Source organism: Astatotilapia calliptera, chromosome 5 (genome assembly GCF_900246225.1).
Source record: "Astatotilapia calliptera chromosome 5, fAstCal1.2, whole genome shotgun sequence".
Taxonomy (NCBI): domain Eukaryota; kingdom Metazoa; phylum Chordata; class Actinopteri; order Cichliformes; family Cichlidae; genus Astatotilapia; species Astatotilapia calliptera.
This window is the reverse complement of record NC_039306.1, coordinates 19,760,482-19,783,637: the sequence shown is the minus strand read 5'-3', so window position 1 is coordinate 19,783,637 and position 23,156 is coordinate 19,760,482. Positions and strand designations below refer to the sequence as shown.

Genomic DNA, 23,156 nt, shown 5'->3' with positions numbered 1-23,156 from the left:
CACAGGAGCACGTTCAGTGAGAGACTGAGATTACCAAAAAGCACCACTGAACGACACAGGAAATCTTTCCTGCCTGTGGCCATCTCCCTGTACAACGCATCCACTTAACACACTGTTTACTGCTACAACTTTTTTCAGCTATTTATTAATAAGTGACTTTATGTATATATATATATATATATATTGTACTATTCTTAATTAGCGTATTGTCTGTCTTGTTAATGTTTGTTTATAATGGAGCACTGTAACAAAAAAATAATTTCCCCCAGGGATCAATAAAGTATTCTGATTCTGATATCACAACCTCTAAATGTTGGCCCTTCTTAGCCTTTATAAGAAGAAGCCTGCTGCTCTCTGACTGCTACATAAACTAATGTAAACAAAAGGTCCAAAAATTACTAAAGGCGGCAGGTGGTTCATTAAGATGAACAGGGAACTTGGATCCACCTCAGGTGTCTGATCTGAACTTTACAAAAAGTCGGCCTCTAGTGGCTGAGTTTTTGTCATACAGCACAAAAAAGTCGGCAGATAATTGATTTAAAACTTTCTCCAATTAGCACTTACGGCTCATTTTCTTTTCTTTTTCAGAGGGTTCGTCAATTTTAAAGCGATCAACCACATCAGTTTTCCTCTACTGAATAAATCTGAATACTGAAAAACTTTCTAAAACAAATAAAAAGATAAATATAAGATGGAAGAAGCGCAAAAGTAAAAGCAGTGCATATGTCCCTTTGTTTTGCTTCCAAGATTATCCATGTGGTCTTTAGCAGCTTAACCTTGTTTTGATAGCTCACACACAGCATTTGCTCTCCCGGGCCTCAGACGCTTCAGCTCTCCCTCTCTCTGACCAACAATAACCTTTTACCCAGAGAGCTCCTATAGGACCAGAGCAGGGGCAGTTTCACAGCACAGCCAACCCATTCGTGCGCACTCAGGGAAATGGTGAGGTGGCACAAAGGCCTGAAACGTTATTGGCTCTGACCAGAATCAGAAGGAGGGGACTGTGACAATGAATGTGCTGAGACACATGTTTACAAGAATGGAGCAGAGAGGGAGAATGGAACTGCACGGGATCAATGAAAACTGTGAGTGTCATTATCAACTAAGATTTTTATAACCACAGAAAAAGACTCTCAGAAAAGTTTTATATTTCCACGTGGCTGTCTCTGATACTTGTTCTGAGCATTTTTGTGTGCTTGTATGTTTTATGAATGTCAGATTATCTGGTGTGTTTACTCTTAAATCTGTTTCTGGGTCAGTTGTAGTATTGAATGAATGAACTTCAGTGTGCCGAAAGCTCCCAGAGTCAAAGAACAAGAGAGAGGCTTTTACAATGTTTGTCCTGCAAGGAGGAACCTAAATATATCTGACAGCTTTTTCTTTCCTGGAAAAAAAGGAGAGTCACTCTCCTGACTTGCAAGGCTGGATTTGGGTGTCATACCTGAAGCTTGCTTAAAATGTTTGCATGATCTCTTGCAGATGGTGCCTCATTAGAACAGAATGACAGTGAAGAAAGTTAATGAAAGTGAGTCCAGGAGGACACTGTGAGCCTGCGAGTCACAGGACGAACGTGTAAAGCAGATGCTAAATGAGTAATCGCAGGAGTCGGTAGCTTCTGTCTTTGACTTTACTGTACTCTACCAAGTACTTTCCCTGCTCCTATCACACTGAGGCAAGGGGAGGAAAGCCATCATGAGTACTGTTAAGGCAAACTGTGAAGATCACTTCTCAGCGATGAGTAGCACTCAGCTGCTGAACACTTCGCCCGAAGAGTCTGTGTTTGCTCCACAGCCTTCCCAGAGGATTTCACCCACCGTGTTGACGGTCCCCTGTGGGGTCTTTGGCCCCTTGCCGCCGCCTCCTGCAGTCTGGCCTCCACTAGACTTCGCCCTGGGCGCTCTTGCCTGCTGCGCAGCCTGTGTGTTCACCAATCCTCTGGAGGTGGTGAAAACCCGTCTGCAGCTACAGGGGGAGCTTTGTGCTCGGGGATCCTACCAGAGACACTACCGCGGGGTCTTGCAGGCGCTCTGGGTGGTGGGCCGCACGGATGGGCTACGGGGCCTGCAGAAGGGGCTCTCAGCTGGGCTCATCTACCAGGGTGTGATGAACGGTGTGAGGCTGGGCTCGTACTCCTACTGTGAAGCTCTGGGGATCACTTCTTTCCATGGGGGGAGTCTGCTGTCAGGGGCAGGTGCTGGAGCTCTGGGTGCCTTCATAGCTTCTCCTGCCTATCTGGTAAGTTTATTAAAGTTTCTCCTTTTTATAGTTTCTTCTATAGTCATTGTTTCCAGAGGAAGGTATCTCAATAAAACATGAAGCTCCATAGAGATAAACTCCTTTAGTGGTCTGCCACTGATTTGGCTTTTGTGCATCATTAAAATTAATTTAAAATATCTGCTTTGTTTTGGTTAAGTTTTTTTTGTGACTCTTTTAATTCAAATGAAGTGTCTACCTGTGAGCATCCCCATTACAATATGTATTAATGTAAATGAATTGACTTTTTAGGATCTTTTGCATTAATGATTTTTTAAGACAAATCTGTACAGTCTCAACATATGAACAGAAAAGGCCAAATCCATCTATCCAATGCTGAGGTGGTCTGGACATCTGACGCCAAATATGAGAGAATTAAGAGAAGAAACAATCATGTTTGCTTCATGTGTGGCACTTTCTTAAATCCTTTTTATTCAGTCCTCTGATATTTTTTCCAGAAAGGTCTTTTTATTCAAAGTGACTGAAAACAGTGTGTTCTAATCACGTTAAAGCAGAAGTAACAGAAGCATTAGATCTCCCACTAGATGTGTGGCCTGGATGACAAACTCTCAGGAACTAACTAGGTCACTCATTGTTAAACTGTGATCCGCAGCAAAAAAACATCAACACACTTCTAAACTTGTATCACAGTGTAACACAAAGGATTTTCCATAAACACGAGTAATATGTTACAACAGGATATTTCTCTCTTTTTTTGATATTCAACAGTTCTTATTCATTATTAGCACAAAAACAAAACAAACAAAAAACGAACAGAATCACATACATTGCAAATGTATGTAATAATTTTAAATTACATATATGGGGAGAGAGGGAGAGAGACAAATATTTACCATCTACTCGCCCATAGATTTAAAAAAGAAGAGACAAAAGTGAACTCCCATCCTTTGTGCTCACTTCCTAATTACGCAACAGGATATTTATACATTAAAGGAATAGTCACATTCAACATTCAAATACATCATGGTCTGTAGGTGTAGATGTGGTTCAGATGACCGAGTGAAGTTCAAACTGATCCTCAGCATTGGGAAGAAAAGTGATTTACATGACTTTGAATGTTGTTATTGGTGTCAGACGAGCTGGTCTGAGTACTGCTGATCTGTTGGGATTTTCCCACATAGCCATCTTTTGACTTTAAAATGAATGGTCTGAAAAAGAAATATCCAGTGAGCTGTAGTTCTCTGTGTGAAAATGGAGACCGGTTTCAGCTGAAAGGAAGGCAACAATAGCTCAAATAACCACCTTTTAAACCCAAAATATGCACAAGAGCATCTCTGGGGATACAATTCACACAAGTTTATCAAAACTGAATCACAGAAGACTGAAAAAACATTGCCTTGTCTTTGAGACTGCATTTCTGCTGCAATGTTCAGATGGTAGGGTCAGAATTTAATGCAAACAACACGAAAGCGTGGATTCATCCTACCTGGTGGTGATGTAACAGTGTGGAGGATATACCAACGGGGCATCATTTAAACACCACAGCCTGCCTGCATGTTGTTGCTTCTCTTGTCCATCCCTTTATGACCACATTGTAGACATGTTCTTATGCCTGCTTCCTGCAGTGCAAGAAGCAAGAATGAAGACACTTCAGAAGGCAAAACAGGTTTGCAGCCCAGTAGTAGCAAGGTGTACTTGAAGTGGCTAGTAAGTCTATATTGGAGCAATTTTCAGTTGCTGTAAAAATTGTTTATTCGAAGAAAATTCTAGGAGCTTGCATTTGAAATGATGTGAAATTCTTCCAAAGAATTGTTTTTCCAGTATTTCCAGTATAAAATCTGCCCCCACCCTCCACCCTTTGTTTCCTTCCTGAATGTCTGCAGCAGAATAATTATACAACTAGGGAATTGAGTTCCAAAAAGACTAACTTTGGAAATTCCCCTGAAATCATGTGGTGGAATCTGGTTAGTGAGAGACCAGCAACGCTTTCAGACTAACTTGACTAAATGGAAAGTTAAAGAGGGGAAAATAAATTTCAGTGGCTTAATGAAAGGACAGTAAAATGAAATGAACTTGAAAGAAAAGAAAAACTAAAATACAGACCCAACTGTCTGCATTTGAACTGAAGGGCAAAGAAAGAGACCCCAGACCATTTTCAAAGACACCTCAAAGGTCTTCAAGCTGTTTTTGCCCAGTGTTTGCTTGATCACATAGATGTTCATAGATCATAGATCTAGGTCATTTAGAAAGTCTTCAAAACGCAGTATGATCTCCAGTTTAAATCAGAGTGTGCATTTTCTTAGCAGTCTGTCTACATGCTCTCCAAAAAACATCACTTTCACACCAGTGTCAAACTTCACCATCACTCGATTTATGTCCTCTGCATTTCTACAACTGTACCACTCTTTTTGTTGTTTTTCTGCCTCAGCTGCCAGTCAATACATCCAAGTCCATTTAAGCTTTCTGGACGGTCATGGAAAGACGATACTGTCTGATGACGTATTTATATCACGGTCACTAAATATATCCTGAATGTTTTTCTTTCCGCCTGCTGCTGCCAAACCTATACAGTATGTTGTGGGTCCTTCTGTGTGCTGCCGGCAGGCAGTAAAGGTTATTTTACTGACACCATATCTGATATCAAGAAGGAAACGATGAAGCTTCTTCTCCTTTTTTATTTAGGCGTTTTTGTTTTACATGAAATGTATCATGATTTCACAAGAAGAAAAAAAACTTCCTTTTCAAGGAAAGTGCGAATGAATCACCGAATCCTGTATTTGACCAGCTCCTGACGATCTGCACGTTGTGTAACTCCTTCCTGTGAATATTAGCAGGGTTATCGGGTATCCTCACACAACTCATTCTAACAAATGACTTGGTGACAAGTCTGGTGCTCTGTGCACTTTGAACTCTGTTTCAGCAAAGCATTAAGTGAAACTCGCTGCTGAACACTAACCATAAGCCTGAATGCATTTTAAAACGTGCTTGCTGTGTTTTCTTCATAGGTGAAAACCCATCTGCAGGCTCAGACTGTGGCAGCCATTGCAGTAGGTCACCAGCATAACCACCTGGTAAGACGGACACATTTCACATAAAACACAAGAATATCTTACCAGCTGTTTCAATGTTTAAAGATGTCAGTACAGGTGTATTAAAGTACAATAACTGGCCAGGATGGTGTAAACTATGTGCTATAGTATAATAATTGTGCTTTTTTTTTATCAGGTGTTCATTTGGTAATTAAAATTTGAAGCCCATAACACTCCCATTAATATGACATACCAAGATAGAAAGCTGATAATGAAAACGTTAATTGTTGGCACCTGAGGAGAAAATGGTCATTATAAGCACTGCGTATCAATAACATTATGTACCTGTGTTTTCAACAAAAAATGGATACAACTTGTATTTGACATGTATTTAATATTTTTCTCTAAAATGCAGTGTGGTGAGAGTATAAAACTAAAAGTATAAGTTAAATTATAGAGAAGCACAGTAAAACTGCAGACGCATGGTGTTTAAACAGTACGTGTCTGCCCTTTAACCATCAGATCATATAATCTGCCCGGCCAAAAGAAAAAGGCTCCACCTATATTTACTTAAGCAAACCAATAAGAGCCTTCCACTGGATATTTACTGCAATAATTAATATGGCTAAGCTGGATACAGGTTATTTAAACCTAACTGATGTAGTGAGCTGCTTCTCATTTCTCAAACAACCATATCAGAAGACGCATCATGTGGTTGTGGAAAAGATGGGTTAAATTATTTGCCTTCATCAAGCAAAGACAACTAAGGTGATTACTGAAACTACCAAAACCTGGATAAAAGCTGTCCGAAATGCCAGAGCTAGCAAATTAAAACTAAAATATGCTAATTGATATTAATTTTTTTTTATTATTATTCAGAAGGTTCATTAAACACTCAATTTTCAAAAAAGAAAAAGAAAAAAAAACCCATGCAATTTCAGGCAGTTATTTCCTGGTTCAGGCTGTAAAGGGGCTGAAAGGACCTGGGAGGATAGTGATGAATCATCAAAAAAGGAAGAAATGTGGTTGGAAAAAAGTGATCGTGATTGGAGATCCTTTAAACATCTGGTAAAATCAGATCATAAAAAAAGTCATCAGCACAAGTCATGGATATGTCTAACACTGAAAGTACATTTGCAAACACACATGATGTGAAGCAAACTCGGTGGACTAAAAACAAATCGCTGAATCTTTTTAAGGCTTATCAGAATCAGAAAGGGTTTTATTGCCAAATGTTGAGCAGGTTTACAACATTAGGAAATTGCTGCGGTATTTTGTGCAAACATACTGTCAGACAATGCTTAAATAAACATAAAAATTAAAAGTGCTAAGAGTGCTCTCAGGGGAAAAAAGGCAGGAACAATAGAAACAGATCGTGTGGTCTAAATAGTCCAGATTTATCCTCTTCCCCAGTGATGTCTCCATCAACGTAAGAAGAGAGGCAGATGAAGTGATGCACCCATCATGCCTGCTCAGGGCCTGCTGCAAGAACCTGCAGGGGCAGTGTTATAATCTGCAGATGCTTCAGCTGGTCAAGTCTACACCAGTGATATGTGCCCAAAGAATGAGGTCACCTGAATATACTGAATGGCCAGGTTCAGCTATCAGTGGCATGTCCTGTATTCTAAGTTGGCAATGCCAGGATTGATCAGGCTCCAACTGAAAAGCGTATCAAAAACAGTGCCAAAATGAATGCATTATCAAAGGTTAATAAATACAGCTCCATACATACATGTGTATGTTCAAATGTACAGCTAATTCCTCCTGAAATCAGCTGCAGAATTAACAAAAACAGAAAGTGATGGTCTGACTTAATGTATTCAAGGCAAATTTAAATGGGTTGCATGAAGTTACTTCAGGCTGCCTGAATGTTTTGCCTGAATATTATTACCTTTATTTCTGGCTTTAGACAAATACTTTTACTAAGGTATTCATTTTCGCAAATTCTTGTTCACAAATTTTAGTAAAAGTGTCATGTTTTGGCTGTGTGCAGGCAGGAGAAGGACCCAAACGCAAAACTTACCACACAGGAATTAAACTCAAAAAGCTGCTTTATTGCAGAATGTCACAAAAACTAAACTGGGACATGGCTAACTAAGGGACATGGCTAACTAAGGGACATGGCTAACTAAGGGACATGGCTAACTAAGGGACATGGCTAACTAAGGGACATGGCTAACTAAGGGACATGGCTAACTAAGGGACATGGCTAACTAAGGGACATGGCTAACTAAGGGACATGGCTAACTAAGGGACATGGCCACACAGCCATGAGGGAGACTACACCACTGACAAAGCGAAACACAGGGCTTAAATACACTGAGGGATAACGAGGGAATGAGACACAGAAGGAGAGCACAGCTGGGAGTAATCAGGCTGGACGAGACAAGGGAAGCAAAACTAGAAACACTGACATGAGACACGGACCTTCAAAGTAAAACAGGAAACACACTGACTGAACTCCAGACATGTAAACTTAACAGGGACTGGGGAGACAGAACATTGGAACCTGAAACATGGTACAGAAAGGCACAGTAGACATCATGGAACACAGTGAAGCCATATTACTAAACTTAAGAACTAAACTCATGATAACCATAACTGAAACCTAGGGAAATAACAAAGACAGTACAACAAAGGACCAAGAAAAAACACAAGAACTCAAAAAGCTGGGTCAGAAAGACCCAGAACCGTGACAAAAAGAGATTTTAAATAAAGAATAAACTTACAGAATAATTATTTCTTTTTTTCCTGTAAAAACCTGACTTGTTACCCTCTTATTCTAGTGTACCTACCTTTGAATATTTGTAGGTAAATGCAATTAAATGCAATTTAAATCCCATTTAATTACAGGGGAATTACACCCTTAGTTGCAAGCCGTGTTATAAAGTGTTACCTGGTTTTGAGTGTTATTATCTGTAGCCTCTACTCACCAGTGCCTTTGTTTTCTTCTATTTCAGGGAGTGTCTGATGCCTTTGTTACCATCTATCGAAAAGAAGGTTTAATTGGTCTTTGGAGGGGTGTGAATGGGGCTGTGCCTAGAGTCATGGTGGGATCAGCTGCCCAGCTGGCAACCTTCACCTCAGCTAAGGAATGGGTGTCACATTCTCAGGTAATGTTATCTAAAGAGCCGAAGGTTTTATGTCATATGTGACCAAGCTGCTGCCATGCGTTGAAAGTCGGATCATCTTTCTTTGTGTCCTTTCAGTGGTTCAGTCCAAACAGCTGGCTCGCAGTCTTGATGGCAGCTGCAGTCAGTGGAGTTGCTGTGGCCATTACCATGACACCATTTGATGTCATTAGTACTCGGCTCTACAACCAGCCGGTGGATGAGTTGCGTAAGGTGAGTCTGTCTTCAACACAGTTGTCCTCATTTTCATTAGTTTCACAATCTAAAAAAAAAAGCATACCGTCATTAAAAAAAGCAATATGAAATCATTTCATCTATATTATATATTTGTATTGACCTTTATCATCTAATTTATATATTTTTATAGATATATTATTTCATCTTTTTCTCATATTAGGTATGTATTTAAGGAGAAACTGCCTTTGAATCTTATTGTGTTGTGTAGAGTGACTATAAAGGAACTCAGCTTATTTCAGTTCACGAAAGACTTGCTGTGTTTTTTACATCTGTTTTGTAGGGTCGTCTGTATCATGGATTTTCAGACTGCATGCTGAAGGTGTGCAGAGCGGAGGGCCTGCTGGGTTTGTATAAAGGCATGGGCCCCGTGTTCCTGCGACTGGCCCCGCACACGGTGCTAAGCATGCTGTTCTGGGATCTGATGAGGCAACAAGCAGTGACGGATAAGTAGAGCTGAAGCACCCATACTTGCACACTGAAAGCACAACTGGGCTCTGCTACAGCTGTTAGAGTGCTCTCTCAGTTAATGAAGCACTGAATTTAAAGCAACTGTGTGACATTTTGGGAAGTAAACTTATTTACTTTTCTTTCCGAGAGTGAAATGAGATAGTTCATGGACGTTTTTATGGTTAATATGAAGCTAGCATCTGGTTAACTTATCTTAGCATAAAAACAGCTAGTTTAGCTCTGGGCAAAGTTAATAAAATAGTTAATGGTAACTCCTTAGAAGCATAATAATTGCATATAAAATAACAAACTGTTGTTTCAACAGTTTTTATTAAACACACAGATATAAAATGCTGGTAAACTTTAGAGGTACTGATAGCTGCTGGTAGCTCTGACAAGCTAGCTGTTGCCTTTCATTTTTAGTCTTTATGCTAAGCTAAGCACATGCCTGCTGGCTGTGGCTTTATATTTAACCAACGGACACTGGGTGCCATATCAAACATCTGATCTTACTCTTTTCCAGAAAGAAACATGAACAAAATGTCAAACTATTTACACTTTAAGTGCAAGCTTTTCTCTCCCATCTAGCACAGAAAATGAACACTTGAAGCACTTAATCAAGACTGGCATGTTACGCACATACTGGAAGACATCTTTCTCTAAAAATATGTCTCGAGTGTATACATTTTTTGATTAGGGTTTTTTTTATACCTCAAGCTTAAGTCTCGCAGGAATTTGCTTGTTAACTCATCAGTGTGTGAATGTGGTCAACTTGAAGAACAAGTCATCATCATTAAAGCAAACAATTGTTTGCCATGTTTATTACACTGTCTAGATGCCTTGTCTGTTGTATTTAAAAAAAACAACCTGATGGGATTTTCTTTTTTTAAATTCACTGACTTGAACTTATGTAACTAAAGCCAAGAATTACATTTGTAATTTCAATTTTTTATGTGCAGAAATTTAACCTACTGGTACTTAAAACTTTAAAAGCAATGAATAGTCCTAATAAAGATTTTTTGTAAGAAACCTGTCTGGTTTGTTTTTGTTCTCTGGATAGGTGGTGAATCTTTTGAATACACTGCTTTAAAACCATTGTAATCTGTGGTGTTTTCTGTTTCTTTGAAATGATTTAATTGACTGGGGTTAAAGGTTTCTTCTTGAGAGGATTTGAAACCCCTTTCATCAAGAATTGATTTGACTAAAAGCTGTAGCCATATCACGTTTCACCTTTGTACCTTTGGGTGGATGGAGCTTACTAAAACCTGATCAGCTCGAAGAAATAAGGGCAAAGTCACTAATTTGTAGCACCACTTTGAGTGTTATTGCTGAAACGTTACAAGAACACCATAAAGATGTTTCTCCCCTTGATCCTGGGAACCACTGGATGGACACCTTTTGATTCAAAACCATTTGATTGCTTTCTTCAAGGTCTGATAACAAGTTTTCTCTGATTATGGTTAAATTCTCAGCACTTTTCAATGTCATGTCTCCTCTTTACTGGCTTATTTTTGGTTGTGTTTTTTTAAAGGGCTCGTAGGTGCATGTGGAATATCAGTGCTGTACAACCTGCTAAGAGTCTACAATTTTGTTCAAAATTCCAAGTGAGTTCACCCTTTGAGAGGAAAAAGGGAAAGCATAGCTTGATTTTCAAGAGCGTTGGAGTTATTCTATTTTGTCTGCACACAGTGATTCTGACTCTGGAAATGGAAGCAAACCCAGGTCATCCTCACTGGGCACGTCTCTGAGAGGGAACTGGAGATCATCCCTCCAGTTCTGGATTCTGACTGTCGTCCTCTCTCTGATGGGCTCGAGGGTTTTCTCCCTGATAGTGCTGGAGTTTTCCCTCAGGGCTGTTTCTACCTGGACGTCAGCTGGACTGGTGAGCTCCTCCTTAACAAATACTGCAGCTATATTTATGCATTGTTTTATGCTTTTATGTATCTGCTTTAGAGTGTTCTTTCATTACACATTTCTAATCCACGTCTCTTAACGCAGGATGCCAGTGGCAGAGGTCTAGACATGATCCTAATCCAGAGCCAGTTCTCCCTGGGTTGTAGCCTCACCGGCACTCTGATCTTCCTCCAACAGGGGGCTCCACACAGCTCCCTCAGCTTATTTCTGGCAGCTGCTCTCAGCTGGAAACTGGCAAGCTTGAGCCACAGTCTGTGGATCCATGTGGCCAGACTCTACCCGCTGCACAGCACTAAACAGTACTGTGGGAAGTGCATCACTCTTCTAACCTCCGGACACACCATACTGGCTTCACTGCAAAGAGCGGTTGTCTTGGCTTTTGCTGTAGCAAGTGTTGCTTCCACCACTACGATTTATGACCACTTCCTGTCCCAGAAGGATGCTATGAAGTTCTGGACTCTGCTGACGCTCTGTTACATTATGTTGCTCGTGTATATTCAAGGTGATGGTCAGTGCTGCTGAGAGTGGAACTTAATTAATCCTCAGAGAGGAAAGTACCCACGCAGTGTTAAGTAATAATAAAAATATTTAAATAGATTTAAATAATATTATATGGATTTAAGAAATAAAAGTAGACCATAAGCGATGAAATGAAGCCCTATAAATGTAAAAAGCAACATATATGAATTAAAAACTTAGAATTGATGGCAAAAACACAGCCTATAAAATCAGTAAGCACAAAGCCAAGGCTTTTTGGGATCATTGTGTAACTTTTCTATCTGTACTTGCAGAGGATGAGCATCGGCAGACAGGCACAGCGGCCCTCCTACACTCTGTAGTTATGCGGCTGGGAGCCTTGCTCGTCCTCATGCTTGCAATGGGATACTGGTCTGATGTGTTTCAAATCCTCATCGCGTTTCTGGGAGAAGCAGTCTGTCTGTTGCCTTCTTGGGATCTTCTGCAGGCTTTGCTGAAGGTCTGGTCTTTGCCTCGTTATGTTTTAGTTGCTGTAGTTGTGAAAATAACACGACAGGAGGTTGAATTCTCATGTTTCCTTTTCAGGAAGAAAAAGAGGAATCAAGCTTGAGCAGACGTGACGAGTGCTCCAGTCACAAAGGAACCACAATTAAAACATCATCACGTGGCAGATAACGGTGCACTCAAACTCCACCACAATGATTATCATTGACTGTCTCACCTGTAAAGATGCACTATTACTTTGTGTTGTAAAATAATATTGTGCTTAAAGGCTTTAATTGACTTCTTGTTGTTTGGGGTCTTATATTAAACAGAAATAATATAAAAAATAAGCTGATTTAGTATTTAATGTCCAGCCTTTTTTTTTTTCCGCTAATCCAAGTCAGGCTTGTGTGGGAGCTGGAGTCTGTCTCAGCTTTTATGGGGAGAGAGGCGGACAGCTTGCCAGTCTATCACAAAGATAACACAGAGAGACCTACTTGCTTGTCTTTGGACTGTGGGAAGAATCCAGAGAGAACCAACACAGGCACAGAACATGTAAGCTCCACATAAAGAGAGACAACAGTGGTAACCACTGCACCACTGTGCCACCCATAATGTGTTTTAAATGATGGGAGCCAGGTGTGTTCAGAGACTGAAACAATAAAAGTGCTCGCTACTATAACAGAGAAGCTTTTGGCACTTATCTGATCACACGACTTTGGAGAACTGTAGAAGTACTGATTAGTTACAGCTCATTTATTATAATTCAATAGTGTTTCAGTGAAGTTTACTGTGATTTTCTTTCATAAAATATTCAGTTATTTACATTTTATTGTTATATGAACTGAAGAGAAACTGGTGATGTATTCATTAAAGGATGGCTGTAATCAGGGCATTAACCCAGTGAGGTTAACTAGTTTAAATACTATTCAGTGTGTGCTAGTTAGAACAAATGTGCTAGTTTTGTCCCCTGATTACCAAGACTTTGAAGTACAATTGAAAAAATATATATACATGCAAAACTATTGAGTCACATCTTGTTTCTTTAGATTTTGTTAGGACAATGGAAAATGGGTGCAGCAATTTATTGAAATGTGCAAACAAACATGGAAATACAGTGCTGCTCAATGTAGTTTTTAGACCTGACACTTGACCAGTTTCCTTAGATGTTTCAAGTATACACCACACACAGTGTAGAGATATTCTGAGAGCTCAGCTAATAGCGCTTGAAAATCACCTTATTGGTTGAAATAAAAACAAAGAAACAAACAAAAAAATACTATTTTATGTCTGTCAAACAAGTGCCTAAAGATTTTGTTTTTGCTAAGTTATCTGTTATGTGTAAACACAACACTGCTTTTCAGTATTTGAATGAGTAATAGGTTCAGTGGTTTAAAGATTTTAAAAAATCCTGTGAATATGGTCAGGTACAAAGATTGGGCTGAAAATGAGTGAAAAAGCAGCCAATGTCCAAAGAAAAGCTTTAAAATACTTTCAGAAATCCTGGCGAGACATTGCTCAAGACCACTAAAAATAAAACTCTAGTTCCTTGGAAGCAAAATATGAACCAAGACTTTTGCTGAGTCTCGGGCCAACGTATTGATTCCATAGGTTTAGGATCACTGTCAGTTATGACTTAGGCCTCAGAAAGTTAAACGAGCACTCCAAACACAAACATCAGATCAGAGTTCTGTTAATCTGGAGTGATTTTTAAAAATCTGGAAACAAAACAATCCTACATTGCAAACTAGAGTTGTCGAAGGACAGAAAGAGAGAGAGAAGAAAAAGACACATAGGAGGTGGTGATAGGAAACTATATCCAACTGGGTTAATGTGAATACTGTAGGAATCAGCTGTTTTGAAGCTTTATCTTTCAGGACTAACAGCCCGATTATGCTGCCGTCTCCTGCTTCGTTTTTTGTCTCTCCCATAACATCATTTAGATTTAATGAAAGTAATCGTTACTGAGTAAAAGCTTGACTTTTCTGCCTTAGCACTTACAAAGTCAGTGTGCGTGTAAAGTGTATTTGTGAGCATGCAATTGTTTTATCCCATCTGTATGTTTCTTCCTGTTCCTTTGACTTCCTTTCATTCTTTTCAGCTTTTGTTGCTGTTCTGCAAAATCCACCCCTTTGAAATCACATAAACATAAAAATGACACTGTGGTGTTGGTGATTAAATTGAAAAGTCAAGCTGCTGAAAGCAACGAGGAGGTTCAGAGGGTCTAATGAGGATTTGGGCTGTTGGAAGGCGGAGCGTGGAGGTCTGGGGATTGTGTCATCAGTAGGCATGCTCCCTCCTGCAGCCGTGACATCACTGCAGCATTCCTTTCCACAGAGCTGGAACAACAGAGACCCCCATCACTCTCCGCATCGCCATCTCCTGTTAACCCTCTCTGCGCATTCCTCCCTCTCCCTCTCTTCTTCCAGGCTGACCCATATCAATCAGGAAAGTTTTATTCAGCGCTCGGTCTCTTGCTCCATCTTCCTGTTTGACTTTTAGGAGGGACAAGACACGCTTTGGCTCAAGAGAGTAATCATAATATTTGCTGATCAGCACATCTGATATTACTAAGACTGACTGTGATGGGGAACAGCAAACACAACAAAGCACTTCTTCATAGCACCCATAGACATCACTCTGTACTCCCCCTGCCCCCCTTCTCCTAATATACCAACATCTCCTCTTGCACAATGCCCTGATTCACTGCACCGTAATGCCGCTGGTCCTGGAAAGCTGAGCACAAAAGCTCCCGATGAAGTCCAGCACCTATTATCGGACAGTGTTTTCTGCTCTGTGTCCCAAATGGAAGCAGTGCCATGAGACACTGATAGAGAGTCAGGGCTTAAGTGATATAATGTTGTGGGGGAAGGGACGAAGGAAAGAGGGAAAAGAAAAAAGGGAGGCAGACTCAACCAGGGAGGTAGGGAAAATAAAGCTGACAGAACAATGAGGGAGAACTGCACAGGGGAGAAAAAGAGGGCAGTTTGAGATAGAAATTTGCTGGAAAAGGCAGGTACAGTCACATCCTGCTGGCATGCAGAGAGATAAAGAACTGGGAGTTTGCTTGTGTGTGTGTAGGTGTGTGTGTGTCTCTGCCTGCCTGCTTGCTTCTGGGTAAAAACCTTACGAGGAACTTTATGGCACTGTGTATTGCATTTGTTAAAAAAAAGAAAGAAAAAAAGGCTGTGTGATTTTGGTATGAGTGCACACATGTTGCATAACTCAGTGTGGGTGTGTGTCTACGTTCATGCACTCTTGTCTGTGTGTGTGTGTGCAGCCTTCCAAGTTTTCATAGTAGATGAATGTGTCATGTCTTTTACTGCACTTTGTCCGAGATTAACTGTTCACCTTTTACGGTCGGGAGGGAGGCGGTGTTGTCATTCAGCCAGAGAAGGAGGAGGAGGGGTCGACTGACGGAGGGAGGTACAGAAGGAAAAGGAGTGGCCTTCTGCAGATAGCAGCCCCTCTCTACCGGAGTAAAGTCTTCTCTCTGAGGCAGCTCATAGGAGAGAAAATAAACCAGAGATTTGGGAGATACAGAACGGGAAAGAAGAAAGAAGCAAAGAGAAAGCCCATTTTCTTCCAGGTATGTGACACAGCCGGTGTGAGTGGTTTTACAGCATACAGATGATTCACATTTGTGCTTTTTGACTCTAGTACCATTCATTATGGTTAATGAGAGCTGTAAGCGGGTGAATACAGCTGTGCAACTATACCTAGATTAAATTAGATCAACATGATTTGAAATAAATGTCTGTTTTGTCTTCAGTATGAGTTCTTGTAGTTTATTGTTGCCTGATATTATAAACTGAGCCTGTGGTTTATGCTGTGTTTCTCTCTGTCGCAAGCAGTCATGAGTTTATTCTTCTGTCTTCCTTTCAGGCTGCGTGAGACTTTTGTACATTCATGGCATCAGCAGCTCCACCAAAAAGGGTGGTTTCTTCTGTCTTCATCACTCTGGCTTCTCCTCACCGAGCCACCGTGACCCCACAGCAGCAGCCCGCCCTTCAAGCCCACAGTGCCCCGGCTAGAGAGAAACTGCATCCTGCTGTAAGAGTCAGCCCAGGTGACAGCATACCTGCCCTCAGGCACAGCAGAGAGGACAAGTCACCGCCGTCAGAGTCTAATGGCGGCCTAAAGATCAAAGGCTTGACTAATGCGGGGTCCTCGGCCCTGGTTTCAGGCCCACAGAGCCACAATCCCCCCAAACATGAACCAGGCAAAACACAGCTTCAAGAAAAAAATGACCAGAGGAGTTCATCAGGTATTTATTATATACTTGATTTTTTTCTCTTAGTTAAAAAGACTATCTATAAAATATTAGAAAATGGCCCTGCAAGGCCCTTTATTGGGTCCTCCCCAGATCAGAATGATAATTTATGTATTTCCTGACCTGCATTTCAAAATATCTGATCCCAAAATGTAAAATATTGATTTTATACATCTAAAAGACTTTTAAAAGAGCCAAAAAAAATTTCCAGCCCGTTTCCCAGACAGGGATTGAGCCTTGTCCTAGACTTAAAGAAAAAAAAAATCAATGAGGATCTCCTCAGAAAAGTTTCTAGGCTTAATTCATGTCTGGGAAACTGAGCCCATGTGCTTTTCAGTCACTATGAGCCCCCAGAACAGCTGCAGCTCTCCTTGGCATTGATCCTCCAAGTCTTTGACTTCTACTGAAGGAATCAACAGATTCTCCTAAAAGATGTTCCCTATTTGTATCTATTTCTTTTTTTATGATGGTGGTTCTCATGGAGATATGAAATTGGGATGACATAAGGTGAACGTGTAGGCCATAAACCATGATTCATCACCCTCCTGCCCCGTGGATAAGGACAGTTTTTTCCTGGAAGAGACAACTCCCATCAGGACACAAATATTTTATCGTTAGACAAGAGTTACTAAAGCAAGAGTGTCAAACTGACATCAGGTGCTGGAAATATACACTATACAGATACGCTTGAACTTGAGGTAAAATGTATGTCCTACATATCTTCTCTCAAACATGTAACACCTGAACCAGTGAAAAAAAAGTCACTGTGCAGACTGCTGTATCAACCAGGAGGGCCAAAGTGCATGGGGAATTTAAAGTGATGAGTGATCCAGAATAAAATCAGTGAAGGGCCATGGGGGTCTCGATTTTAAAACATGTACTCTGAAAGGATAAGTAGACCAAAACTATGTCAGCACAGCGCATCAGTACATGTGATTAAACATTCAGTTTTTTCATCTAATTTGTCATTAGTCTGTTTTTTTTTTTAATCAGCTGTCTATGCTGCTACAAAATCATCTAAAACTGTTCTCATGCCAAACAGAGCTTTTCCCTCCTCCTCCCCCTCCCTCTGATGCACCGCCTCTATGTCCGGGAGAGTTGCCCTCTGAAGAATCAGCACTTCCACCACCTCCTCCAGCCCAAGCGTCTTTCCCCCACCCCGTGACCCCAGGCCAGCAGCCAGTTTACAACCCAGAGGTATGCAGACTTATCTTACAGTGTCACTATAACAAATGACATTTAAAATCTTCCAGTTTGCAGCTTCGAAAACGTGGTGCCAAATTTCCTATAAAAAAAAATGCCTTAAATTATTTTAAACACACGAGTAATTATTTTGTCTGCAATGAAGGATTAGCTTTCCACAGCTTTTCCACAAGCCTTTCACAGTGGCTGTAAAGCGCCATCACCAAAACATAAAGAACAGGGCTCTTATATGACCATCTTACTAAAAGTGTGCACACTTGCTTTCACAAAATCACCAACTTCCAAACTGCTCCCGTAAATAAACAAAAACTTTATTGCTCCATGTCTGTGTAGACAAAGATCAGTTTGGGGGGGGGGGGGGGGGGGGCTGCTAAATTACTTTCTTCCTCTCCGGTTTCTGAGAATTTTACTGACTGAATAAAAGCTGAAAGGTTTCCCTTTAAAAACGCTTAAACTCAACAACTCATCCTTGAATCACCAGCAGGTCTTTACACGAAAGAAGGTAAGGTCTTTATGTGACTGGTGAAAAGGGTTAGAAATAATCTGTTAAACTCAATAGAATTGAAATGTTTGAAGTATTAAAAAAATAGTATTCACCACCCATTTTAAACCAAACCTTCAAACCACAGTGAAATTAAAATGTTTGTGTGGCTTGGTCCTGATGATGTGCTGTGGATGACTCTGGTGTTTCTTACGCCTGTCACATTCAGAGCCACTTTTAAACAACTCCCACATGTGTTCAAAATCAAGCGCTGCTAAATTATGCAGTTCGCCTCTGTAGGCCAAACTCAACTTGTCAGTTTAATAATGCGCTTTACATTTAAGGTGAAAGCAAGAACACCATCTAGTGGGTTAAGCTCAGATGACCAAATCCACAGGATCCACCAAAACAGCCAAGACAAAGAGAGCAAAGGTAACCTGATCTCTTTTTATACATTTTGCCACTCTGCGTGCCACATTATTATAACCTGGTTTGACTGTGTGTGTGTGAACAATGCAGATCTGTGCGGCTTCTGTCGAAAGCCAGTGACTCCTTCTGAACCTGCGATAGAGGCCTTAAACAGGACTTACCATGATGGCTGCTTCCAGTGTAGATCTTGTCACATTCCCCTGGCTGGTAAACAGTACTACAACAAGGCCGGGATCCCGCTCTGCGAAGACTGTTACCAGGTAGCGCAATGCAGCGTGTTAACCAAGCTGTGAATATACATGCAAACTTTAACCTCCTGAAACCTGAGCTCTTCTTTGGGTTTAATTTTCCTGTTTCTTCTAGCTTTTTGAGATTAGCTGGACCTGATGAGTCACCGTTGAACAGAAAGGATTTTTTAAAAACTGGTTTATTTTACAGCAATGTCACCACTTCTGAACATTTCTGAAGTGTTGAAATACTGAGCAGAATGAAGTACAAGGTGCAGAAAGCCCAAAATGTATCCCCATATGAGGACACAGGGTCTCAGGTGGTTAAAAAGAAAAGCTCAAAGCCATGTTTTTTTGTTTTTTTGTTGTTTTTTTTTACATTTGTGCATGCATATTTTAAGCTCAATGTAATGTTTCACAGGACTGGTAAATGGTTCTTATACAGCGCCTTTCTACTCTTTATACTACAAGCCTCATTCACCCATTCACACACACACACACACACACACACACATTTTTTTCTAAGCCTGAGCGCTCTCTGTCTAACATTCACACTCTGATGAATGCATCATGAGCCGGGGATCAAACCACCACCACCCTACAGTTAGTAGACAGCCTGCTCTACCTGCTGGACACTGCCGCCCCATTCAAGTAGAATGTCTTTCTCCACTACATTCATTAAAACTATAAGTGAAGACAAATTATTTGCAAGTTCTTCATTGCTGAAGCAACCATTTCCCTGCTCTATTTCCTCTCCAGTCAGCTTGAGACCACTGATTCTCTAATCAACCAGCAGAGTTACTGAGCCTGCATGGTGATACACCTGTACCCTTAGAACAGTGGGTAAGAGAGGGAATCCAGGAAGTCTGTGGAAGTCAAATTAAATCAAAGTTTCTTTCAAACAAAAATGGCTCCAGATTTTCATAAAATCCCATAAAATGCTGGATAAATCTGTCATCGTGATGTGTTACAACAGACTGGAGAACAATAAAAAAGCCATGAAGCATGCAAACGGATATCTGTGTGGCCCCTCATCGTGAGTCCCAAATTGGACCAACAATTCAGATCAGATGGGATTTTCATATTTACAACATGTAAATAAATGCTCAAGCACTTGAAATTATCACATGTGATGAGTAAAATGAGGGCAGGGGGGGTCTGAGAGAAGACAAATAACTAGATCTATGTCCAGGTTCATGTTTTCATAAAAACAACCAAGCTTGGTAAACTTGCACTGTTTGATGCCTCAAACATTTTCAGAAACAGACCCAATGCAAAAAAAAGAAAGAAAAAAAGCAGATTAAAACGTAAATTTTTAAGGTAATTAACGATGTATCTTTCTCCATGTCTTAGGCCAGTTTGGAGCTCTGCTGGGCATGTGGAGAGGCTATCACAGATCACATAATCCGCGCACTCGAGCGAGCATACCATCTTTCTTGTTTCACCTGCACAACATGTAAGAGGCAAATTGGAGAGCAAGCTTTTGCCCAGGGAGAAGTTGGAGAAGTTTACTGCCTTCAAGACTATTACAGGTATGAAGGGGAAAAAACTATTTAAAGGGTTTAGGTAAAGGATCAATATATACAGTTGTGTTCCACTTCATTTGACATGTTATTACAATGCTTTTGTTGCATTATAAACCACCCCTTTGTCTACAAGTGTAATCAATTTTTCTTTTTCATCTAACATTGTAAAGGAAATACGCTCCAAAGTGTAGTGCCTGTAACCAGCTTATCATTCCACAAGAAGATGGTACCGACAGCTATACAGTTGAATGTCTGGGGCGTTCCTACCATGAGAACTGCTACAGATGTGAGGTTGGTGTTTTGTGTGTCATCATTTCCCTAGGGATTAATAAAGTATTCTGATTCTGAAACACTTCACTACACAGACACATTCACAAGGATACAAACACACAGACAGATATTATTTCAGTACCAGGAATATGTTGTTTCATATTGTGTGCAGGTCTGCGCCATCCAACTGTCTCCTGAACCGAACGAGCATGGCTGTTATCCTTTAGACGGGAAGATGCTTTGCAAGCCCTGTCACCTGAACCTGGCTTCTGGTCAGCACTAATCCCACGTGAACAGCAAGCAAGACAAGAAAAAACTGAACAAAGAGCTGGGAGACTGCGCATGTGCCTTTATGAATGAATGTGCAAATGCCTTAAATGCTTCCTTCACTAGAGAAAAACTATATTTTTACAGTATATCATGCTTTCTGAAGATTACCTTCTTCTTTTTCATCATTTTGCACTTAATACAATCTACAAAAGCAACAATTATATTCCTGCAACTCACTTTACAAAAAATGTACGAGAATAAATGGAACCCCAGTCAGTATGCTGTTTCTCAGTCATTATACAAACATATAAATAATCAACTTTAACTTGAAAAAAGGATAGAAAAGTAATCTAATATATTTTATCTCTATTCGCCTTCAAACTGCATCTACATCATCAAACCAAGCAGACAAACCACTAACAAGTACGAAGTAATCATCAAGCAGACTGTTTTTAACATTGTCTTCTGCCTTAATAAAACAAAGTTATCCAGCATAGTATCAAAATCTCAATCGGATTCCAGTGAAATTGCTTTATTTATAGTCACTATCTCAAAAAAAAACTTGGTGTAATTCATATCTCGTACACATGTATTAAATTGTTTTATGAAAAACATATTTGTTATTTTTGTTTCTGTTTATCACTTCACTTTCTTCATTAGTTAATCAGGGGCTGCAATATGTTGCAGGTATCAACAACAGCTCAAAATAGCGCAAAATAACAACAACAGTTGCCTCAATGTGCTTTTTATTGTAAGATAATGCCCGTACTATATTAGAGAGAAAAGCCTAACAATCAGATGTGATGGTGATGGGGGGGGAAGGAAAAACACTATTTTAACAGGAAGAGACTTCCAGCAGAAACAGGCTCAGAGAGGGCAGCCATCTGCCACAAGCGGCTGGAAAATAGACCTCAAGGATCTCTTAAGTTTTAAGGCTAGAGAAACCTGTAAGAACCCTTAACTAGGTGCAATATTTTTACACAGTGTTTACCTTTACTGTTTCACAAAAGGTTAAAAATTAGACTTTTTGAATGCAGGATATTTTATTAAAGCAGTTTAGAAGGAGGAAAGCAAAATATGAATCAAATAATAATAATCAAATCATTTGAATTATACTACTTATACTACTAATTAATGTACTCTGAGCTAATGCTGATTTCTAATATTGATCATGGGAGGAATGAGAGAGGAGAATGGGCACACTCTGGCCACTGGCACACTTATTTCTGTCGATATAATTCAATAAGGAAGCAGTCCTCCATACAAAGTCTTCCAATTAAATTTGAAGTACAGCTGAACTTGGCTTATACAGACAAATAAACAGTCATACTACAGTCATACAACAAAAGAATAAAAAGAATATGTTCTACTATCATAAATAAAGAATAGCAGCTTTAACAGTGGTACAGGTACGTGGAGGAATAGACAGACATGACATGAAAGAGGTAAATTAGAGGTATTTTGGCTGTTGCACTTTAGGGGGATATTCCACTTAATGTGGACATGGATCAGCAATGTGCAGTGACTACTCGTGAGTACTATCGTGAGTACCTCCTTCCAGAAGGCTTGCTCCGTGAGTCCCGTGCTGTTGTTTCTCTCTCTCTTTCGGACTTTTCACCCAGATAATTTAAGGCAAAGTTAAAAATCACATCACATGTGAATATACTTTTTATCTTTATGAATGTGTTTGTCAAACACAGCATACTTAATATAATTTATTTTAATCAGAATCATGCACGATGAGGACTTTTACACACTGTTTACATAGTGCTTTCATTCACAGAGAGAGAGAGACAAGGACATGCACAGTCATAACAATGCTCCCAGAATCTAGGTGAAATAGTCAGGCATCAAAATCATGTCATTACTCAAACTACATTTTCTTACTCATCATATAGATTTGATTTATTCTTGATTAGAATTTGATTAGAATTAAGGATGATTAACCGTTTAACTCCGTTTTAACATTCTGTATCCTTTTTCCCATAAAAAGGCTGGATGTTAAGTCATTTTAGTCCACTTTTGGACAGAGATGAGCTAGGGGATCGCAATCTGTTTGACACCAGAGCATACCTCCACCTCTCCAGGCTCTCTGCCGCCTGCTACCTGCTCTCACTACGGATCACAATGTTGTCTGCAAACATCATAGTCCACTGAGACTCCTACCAAACCTCTCCATTACCACAGCAAACCAGAAGAGCAGACCCCTGATGTAATCCCATCCCCACTTTGAACCCATCTGTCACTCCTACAGCGCACTGTCCCGCTGTCTTCATACATGTCCAGGACCATCCTCGCATATTCCTCGGCCAGTCCTGACTTCCTCATGCAGTACTTCCTCTGTTGGCACCCTCTGGGCCTTTTACGGTCAAAACAGTAGTTTGATTACGATAAGATATAATAGATTCATTTATTTTTAGCGTTGCCCTTGTTTTCACTAAACATTCCAATAATAACTGAAAAACAGTGACTGCATGGGACTCACAAGGCGTTGCATTGTAAAGCAGACTATTTTTTCACTGCCTTTATCTGTCGGTTTGGCAGA

General features: G+C 40.2%; 3 protein-coding genes across 3 annotated transcripts; all 3 read left to right on the top strand.

Annotated features, from left to right (window-relative positions):
- The first annotated feature begins 965 nt into the window (after positions 1 to 965).
- Positions 966 to 10,087, top strand: slc25a34 (solute carrier family 25 member 34). The gene is made up of 6 exons (XM_026167895.1): positions 966 to 1,085; positions 1,480 to 2,235; positions 5,220 to 5,285; positions 8,204 to 8,356; positions 8,453 to 8,587; positions 8,892 to 10,087. Exons 2-6 carry the CDS (start codon positions 1,693 to 1,695, stop codon positions 9,060 to 9,062), a joined length of 1,068 nt encoding a protein of 355 aa, XP_026023680.1. The 5' UTR covers positions 966 to 1,085; positions 1,480 to 1,692; the 3' UTR covers positions 9,063 to 10,087.
- Positions 10,088 to 10,140: 53 nt separating this feature from the next.
- LOC113022460 (transmembrane protein 82-like) lies at positions 10,141 to 12,282 on the top strand. The gene is made up of 6 exons (XM_026167896.1): positions 10,141 to 10,489; positions 10,590 to 10,662; positions 10,748 to 10,940; positions 11,057 to 11,474; positions 11,764 to 11,948; positions 12,035 to 12,282. Exons 1-6 carry the CDS (start codon positions 10,414 to 10,416, stop codon positions 12,122 to 12,124), a joined length of 1,035 nt encoding a protein of 344 aa, XP_026023681.1. The 5' UTR covers positions 10,141 to 10,413; the 3' UTR covers positions 12,125 to 12,282.
- Positions 12,283 to 15,285: 3,003 nt separating this feature from the next.
- Positions 15,286 to 21,223, top strand: fblim1 (filamin binding LIM protein 1). The gene is made up of 8 exons (XM_026167894.1): positions 15,286 to 15,521; positions 15,818 to 16,199; positions 17,248 to 17,402; positions 18,234 to 18,321; positions 18,409 to 18,578; positions 19,899 to 20,077; positions 20,242 to 20,362; positions 20,514 to 21,223. The coding sequence occupies exons 2-8, from the start codon at positions 15,842 to 15,844 to the stop codon at positions 20,622 to 20,624; spliced, it is 1,182 nt and encodes a 393-aa protein (XP_026023679.1). The 5' UTR covers positions 15,286 to 15,521; positions 15,818 to 15,841; the 3' UTR covers positions 20,625 to 21,223.
- Positions 21,224 to 23,156: the final 1,933 nt, after the last annotated feature.

Excerpts from the sequence above, each read along its gene's own strand:
- slc25a34 (XM_026167895.1), top strand. The coding sequence starts at position 1,693 with ATGAGTACTGTTAAGGCAAACTGTGAAGATCACTTCTCAGCGATGAGT. Across the intron at positions 2,236-5,219 it reads TAGCTTCTCCTGCCTATCTG|GTGAAAACCCATCTGCAGGC; the intron begins GTAAGTTTATTA and ends TTTTCTTCATAG. Across the intron at positions 5,286-8,203 it reads GTCACCAGCATAACCACCTG|GGAGTGTCTGATGCCTTTGT; the intron begins GTAAGACGGACA and ends CTTCTATTTCAG.
- LOC113022460 (XM_026167896.1), top strand. The coding sequence starts at position 10,414 with ATGTTTCTCCCCTTGATCCTGGGAACCACTGGATGGACACCTTTTGAT. Across the intron at positions 10,490-10,589 it reads ATTTGATTGCTTTCTTCAAG|GGCTCGTAGGTGCATGTGGA; the intron begins GTCTGATAACAA and ends GTTTTTTTAAAG. Across the intron at positions 10,663-10,747 it reads AATTTTGTTCAAAATTCCAA|TGATTCTGACTCTGGAAATG; the intron begins GTGAGTTCACCC and ends GTCTGCACACAG.
- fblim1 (XM_026167894.1), top strand. The coding sequence starts at position 15,842 with ATGGCATCAGCAGCTCCACCAAAAAGGGTGGTTTCTTCTGTCTTCATC. Across the intron at positions 17,403-18,233 it reads AGCCAGTTTACAACCCAGAG|GTGAAAGCAAGAACACCATC; the intron begins GTATGCAGACTT and ends TTTACATTTAAG. Across the intron at positions 20,363-20,513 it reads AGAACTGCTACAGATGTGAG|GTCTGCGCCATCCAACTGTC; the intron begins GTTGGTGTTTTG and ends TATTGTGTGCAG.